Genomic DNA, 6,932 nt, shown 5'->3' with positions numbered 1-6,932 from the left:
TACTCCAGGCTTCCTGTCCCGCGCGCGCACGCCCCGACTTCTCGACCCCGCGCTCCCGGGGCGCACAGCGCGTTGCGTCGTTTCCGGCAGGATTGTGAATCCCCACCCCGAGGCGTCCGCTTGTTTTTCCACCGGAACTGTCCGCGGGAGACCTATACGGGTATTTAGGAATTATTATTGCCCTTATTTTGTTGCTGTTTTAATTGACTTTGGGGAATTTCTTCAGAGGCTTTGCAGCCGCCTACTGTTTGCCCCTTAATGCTGGTGCGGTGTAGGTGCTTTTCTCGTAAATGCTACAGAAACTCTGAGCTCCTGGGGCAAATGCTTGCCGACAGCGTAGTAGTTCTTTTCCTAGAAATTTCGTAGCCCAGTGCCTCGTCGAAGTAAAAACCACGCACGATTTCACCACCCCTTTTGTGAAAACTTAGATTATTGAAGCAAAACAAAACTTAATTATTGCTTTTAGTCTTAACTGGGTTCTTTGGGTACAGAATGCACTTCAACAAAATTGGAGTTTGCCTAAAATGTCCCGTGTAATTATGAAACAGGTTCCCGTGTTTAAACCCTCCACCCCCCGATCTAGTGAGAGCTGTTGGTGACTATATAAAGCCAAGTCGTTATTGATATACCTTGATTATTGGGGTAGAAGTGAACAGAGCCCGCCATCCACCACTCCCGCTCCCGAAAAGAGCAATGAAAATATTTTAACTGAAGGCACAGAATCGAATTGTTTTTCCGATTTAGTAATAATTTGGGGTAATTGATGGAACGGTGCAGAGCTAGTGAGTGAATTTTGCTCAGTTTCCTGGGAGTTTATGGTATTGGAATTAAGGTTATTACCGAAATGTCTGTATTATTCAACATTTACTATGTACCAAGCGTGTTATATATTACCCCACTTGAGGCTCACAACAGCCCCAAAAACCGATACCGTTGTTATTTTTGTGGTATGATGCGGGGCTTGTGGATTTTGCCCAGAACTTCCTAGCTGCTGAGTGGTGGAGCTCTGGTAGCGTAGTGGTTACGAATCGGGCTGTGAACCTCAAGGTCAGCAGTTCAAAATACCGCTGGCTCCATGGGAGAAAGATGAGGCTTTCTGCTCCTGTAAAGATTTACAGCCTCGGAAACCCTGTACAGGGTCGCCATGAGTCCGAACCGACTCCACAGCACACCACCACCAATTGGTCCTGCCTGCCAGAGATCTATGCCACTGACCACCTCTGATGCAACCCCTCCTTTGCAGGTGCAGGCCGGGTGTCTCCTCTCAATTGGACAGAGTGGGAAGAGAACAATGCAGAAGGAGCCCAGCTCACTGTGAGTGAGTCATAAGTGGGAATGGAATCGCCCTGAGTGTCTTAAAACCAGAGTTCCTTCCCCCAGCTGCAAAGGAATACTGCTGGAGGCAGCATGGGGCATGGAGGAAACACTGGGCATGTCCAGAGACCTAGGTTTGAGTCTCAGCTCTGCCCTTGACTGATTATGTGACTTTAAGCTGGTCCTCTCATTTTTTTGGGCTTAATTTTTGTTGTGTGTACAGTGAGAGGGTGATTCTGATGACTTTACACTCTGTTTTTAGAGTCCCCATTCATTGGTTTGGCTTCGGCTATGCAGCACTGGTTGCTACTGGTGGGATCATTGGCTATGCAAAAGCAGGTATGGTATTTTCGTTACTTGACCTCTTAAGATCTTCAAGGTTGCTGAAGAATGAGGTCTCTGAGCCCCAAGGAAGAATCTTGGTGGAGTCAGGTTTGCCCTAGACCCTCTCGGGTGAATACCGGCTTACTGTCGGCTGCAGAGCTCCTCTGTATGTGCCTGTGGTTATCTGGCTGCTGCTTGTAGAGTTGGTTTACCTTCTTTATCTGAAGCTGCTGGCAGGGTGGTAGTAGATTGTGATTATCATAGACTACCATACACCAGCCTCACCCCGAAGTGCCATCTGTACTCTTGCAGCAGGAGGAAACCCCCAGCTTGCACCTCCACCTTCCTGTGTTTTGCCGTCTCTTCACAAAACTAGGTGTGGATATGCCAGTAAACGTGTCTGAATCCCATACAACACACACACTAGGATTCTTATTCTCTGGGTCTTATTTTAAGGGCATGTGTCTTTCTTATCTGTAGTCCTCCTCATACACAAGTCCAGCCCTTAATGGGTTAATCTGGCCTGGTTAGAAGCTCTTTTCTCTTTAGATGGATGAGTCCTGCCTGTGAGGAGACAGACGTGGGTGTTGACCTTGACGTCTTTGGTAAAATATCAAAGCTGCCAAAATACTGGCCTGCTTGGACTCCTTAGTTATGAACTATGTTGAGGAAGGTTTTGTTTGCTGTTCGCTTTTGTCTAGTTTTGAACTACAGGGGAGGAGGGCTTGGTGGATTCTGTTCATGAAATATGGGCCTGGCGTTACAATGCAAGCATGTGTTTGCTTCCTTCTAGGCAGCGTCCCATCCCTTGCTGCTGGACTCCTGTTTGGAGGGCTAGCCGGCCTGGGTGCCTATCAGCTTTCTCAGGATCCCAGGAATGTTTGGGTTTTCCTAGGTATGTTTTCTACACTCTCTCTCTCTCCTGTAATGATGTGTTCTTTACCTAAGGGCCCTGCTTTAGTGACATGTGGCAGGTTGTTCACATGTAAGACAATTTCAAGGCTTCTGCAAAGTTCTAGGGAAGGTTGAAAAATGGGTGGAATCTGTGCTTGTTTTCTGTTTATCTTTTACATACAAATATGGGCAACGTTTCCTACTTGGTGAGTTTGGATTTACACAGAGATGTCAGTATCTAAACTTGTGCAAGGTCACCATTTTCTGTTAACCATTGTGGTTCCCAACAGAACACTGTCTCCATGAGCATTACGCAATATCAGATGTCTGGGTTAGATTTGCATCAACATTGCTACTTTCCATGTTGAAAATTTGTTATGAGCTCTTTTACAGTAAACCAAACATCTACAATATACAAGGGGGGAGAGGCTTCAAAAAGTTCATGGGAAAATGCCATTGTCCTTTAATTCCATTTTTCCATGAATTTCTTGAAGTCCCTCATAGGCCTTGCCTTCAAGGAGCTTTCAGTGTAATTGGGAAGGTAAGACGTGGACTTGTACAGTGACTCTGGCGCTATGCGAAAGGGGTGTAGGGGAAGGGAAGAGGACTTCTTAGGGCACTCTTAATGTACCCCACCCGCGCGTGTCAGGCACTGCTTGCACAAACCCACAGTGTGGGAAGAGTGCCCTGCTGGCCCTTACAGGTGTGGGAGGGTGAACGGGCGTGTTGACTGAAGGCCGTACAGGAACAGGGTTGAGGAAGGCAGCCGGGCGCAGCACTGGACTGCTCACTCCAGCTCCTGAAGGCCTGCCTGACCTCTGACCTACCACTCCACTCTCAGCAGTGGCCTCACCTCCCACTAGATAAAAAAGAGAAGTCATGAGGTGGGGACCTCCTTGTGTTATGCCATCAGCCCCCACAGACCTTCCCCCAGGCCAATCCCTCGGCCTATGCTGTGTCTGGTGTTTACATTGGCAGGCCCCGCCTGCGCTTTATACCCCTTACACATGGATCCCTCCTAGAGAGGTTCACACGTTCTCATTCCAACCCATTTTAAACAGAAAAAAGGGGGAACCTCTCATGTGGTCCCACTTCCTTCTCCAGCTACTGCCCTAACTCACTCTTCCCCTTCCACAAGCTTCTTTTTTTAAAATACATACTCCTGGTCTTCTATTTTCTCACCTCCTATACAACAACAACAATACATGGTTACTCAATTCAGTGTTTTCTTGCCCCCTGTTGTCTATGGAAATAGCTACCCCGTGAACCCTGTTCACAAAAGCATTGTTCAGTCCTCATCTGATTTGGCCCATTAGCTGTACTCCACAGAGTTGACAAGTCATTTTCCACTTTTTAAAAACCATTGTCTTTTGTGGGCCCATCTTGCTCTCTGGCAATTAAATATTGAAGTTTGGTAGGCTTGGCTTTATTGTCCTCTTTGAACATCCTCCTTTGGCAATATAATTGAATTTAACCCAAAACTTTAATTACCACCAATACACAAGTGACTCACAAGCTTCTCGCTCTTCTAAGCTGTTCTCTCTCTCTCTCTTTCTCAGAACTCCTATACAGAGTTAGAACCGACGCAGTGACACCTACCAGCAACTCCATTATTTGTGTAACATTGATTTCCAATGGAAGGCTTGGCAAGATAGTTCTGTAAACCCCTCCATTGCAAATCCCTCGGAGCACCGTTGTCTGACACTTGGAGTCGCCATGGGGTGGAGTTGTGTTGATGAATAGCATTCACTATACCGGCAACACGTACAGTTGTGCCCGTGATTCCTTAACATCTGGGGACATAAACTGTGTGTGATGACAGCTGTGCTCCTCAGGCTTCTGCTGTATCACGTGGGAGGTTCACAGACCAGCACACAGTGGGGAGGAAGTCACATCTGCACAGCCTTGTGGGGGCTGCGGGGAGGTGCAGGCGAACCTGCAGCAGAAGTAGCAAGTCCTCTGTGACTCAAGTGTGGCCTTTACTGTGGAAGGTGGTAGGGGTGAGGCTGGACAGGCCAGCGGGGCCCAGGCTGTGAGGGCCTGGTATCCCCATGTTTGTACTTAGTTTCTGTGGCTGTAGGTGACCTGGAGACCCCTCTTACCTGAGGAAGGAGGGAGAAGAGTGGGATTGGATTTGGGCCTTGGAGGGTGACAGACATTGGTGACTTCTTTTGGGTCCCTCATTTAAAAGATGTAGTAATTTTTAACCATTCTCTTTCTGTTTTCTGCCAGCTACATCTGGGACCTTGGCTGGCATTATGGGAATCAGATTCTACAACTCTGGAAAATTTATGCCTGCAGGCTTAATTGCAGGTGCCAGGTATTCTGCATGTAGTTCTTGCTTTTTAACTACTATTATTGTTACATGCCCTCGAGTCAGTTCAGCATCATAGCAACCCCATAGAGGGTTTCCAAGCAGCACTTGGTGGGTTTGAACTGCCGACCTTGTGGTGCCCAGTCCAGTGATACACAAGTAGGAAAGGCTGCCAAAACAGTAGCCAATTTAAAGTGAAAATTAGATGCTGAGTCACTGGGACACTGTCTTGTGTGTTCATGCTTACTGTCTGGTCCACCCTGACCCTCTGTCAGGACTGAAGCTTCAGTACAAGCCCTGCATGTGACTTTCAGTGGCTTCCATAGGTGTTCTTTGCCAATGAAAATTTTGTTAAAAGGGAACTCAGTGGAATCCTGTATTCTAATTAAATTTGACTGTAAAACCCAAATCAAATTGTTTTATAAAATTTAACCATTATGTTTAACAAACATACCCTGAAGGTTGACAGATTTTAGGAGCAAAACCCATTTTGGGAAAAGAGTCTTGCCTTATACAACAGGAACTTTGTAGACCTTGGTGCAGAGCCAGGCAGCTGGAGATCTGGGTGCTATTCTAGTCTTGACCAGTCACTAGCTCTGTGCCCAGGGATGAGACCTAGAGACCTCTCCAGCCTTCCATTTTTTATCTCTCAAATTCTTGACAGTTATACTGGGAATTCCAGCCCAGGTGGGCTATTTAAGACCTAGGACAGACTGTCCTTTGTGGTAAATTCTCCTCAGTGCCTGCTGCTTGGATATTTCATCTGTAGCTGCTCTGCCTTGGCCCTTCCCTCATTGGGTAGCTGTGAGGCCCCTGCTGAATCTGTCCCATAGAAAGAAGCTAAGTGCCTCTCTTGCCCTTCCCTGACTCTATCTATGTGTTTCTTTTGAACAGTCTGCTGATGGTTGCCAAACTTGGAGTTAATATGCTCACTAGACATCAATCATAGTCACGTCCCAGCGTGAACACAAGAAGAATTTAAAATCTCCAAACTTATATTGGTTTTATATCAGAGAAATAAGAATGAGACTTAAGTATTTTCACACAAGCTTTGACTCAAAAAAGTCAACAGAACAGAGAAACAGCGCTGAACTTAGTAGGGAAAAATGTGTTCTATAAAAATGTGCCCTATAGTTCAGGACTACATACCCTAAGAACTTACTCTTACACCCTCATGCAATATGATTTTTCTATATTGATGTGATTTCTTCTGTAACTATAGATAAATTCTGATCAATTCTCAGTGGGCAAAATGGTGGTTGTCCAAGTGCTACTCAGAGGAAGAGTGAAAAAAATCTCTTAGGAGATTCCAGATGGCCCGCCCTTTCTCCTCTTACAGCATAGACCTAATTTGAAATGATGTTACATGAAATGGAAATAAAGTTTTACTATAAATAACATTTTCTGTGGCGTCTTCATTGCCAGAACAATCTAGAATACAGAATGGGATGTGAAAGCAGGAAGACAGGGGTGTGAAAGTATTTTGTTTAATAATGTGTTTAGGAACTACCCATTTTGAATACTTCCATTACTAAGAAACATTTATTATTTGACTATACATTGCATTATAGCTTGTTTAAAAATGACCTTTGTCTAACTCAATTTTTCAGCCCACCAATAGACGGGTCTCTAAGGGCAACAGTAATACTAGGGCACGTGCACCTTAGAATACTCAACCATTGGGTATCGTAAGGGCAGCATTTACCCAAGGACAAAGTTCAGAAGGGTTAGGAAAGAGGAGAAGTGGAAACAGGAGACCCAGGGAGGAAGTGGGATACATGATGTCACGTTATGGAGACTGCATTCAATGCCACGAATCAAAACGAGTCTGAATTGTGGAGTGGGAAACTGATCTTTCTGTAAATCTTCACCCAGTTCACTGGATGTAATGAGGATTTCAGACATGAGGGATATGTAGCAGAAAAATCAAGTTTTATTTTGTTCATTTAGAAGCGTGAAACAGACCTGGCCACAACTTGAGTCACCTGCTTTGGTCTCTGTGGCAGACACACTCACTGGACACTGCCATATGCTCACTTCCCTGTGTTCACTGTCTACTACTGCTGCATCGGGGATTTACTCTCAT

General features: G+C 45.7%; 1 protein-coding gene across 1 annotated transcript; it reads left to right on the top strand.

Moving 5' to 3' along the window:
- The first annotated feature begins 1,414 nt into the window (after positions 1 to 1,414).
- TMEM14C (transmembrane protein 14C) lies at positions 1,415 to 5,795 on the top strand. The gene is made up of 5 exons (XM_006864125.1): positions 1,415 to 1,434; positions 1,577 to 1,653; positions 2,432 to 2,533; positions 4,765 to 4,852; positions 5,741 to 5,795. The coding sequence occupies exons 1-5, from the start codon at positions 1,415 to 1,417 to the stop codon at positions 5,793 to 5,795; spliced, it is 342 nt and encodes a 113-aa protein (XP_006864187.1).
- Positions 5,796 to 6,932: the final 1,137 nt, after the last annotated feature.

Source organism: Chrysochloris asiatica, unplaced genomic scaffold, assembly GCF_000296735.1.
Source record: "Chrysochloris asiatica unplaced genomic scaffold, ChrAsi1.0 scaffold00060, whole genome shotgun sequence".
NCBI lineage: Eukaryota > Metazoa > Chordata > Mammalia > Afrosoricida > Chrysochloridae > Chrysochloris > Chrysochloris asiatica.
The sequence above is the reverse complement of the archived record's forward strand: the minus strand, read 5'-3'. Positions and strand labels throughout refer to the sequence as shown.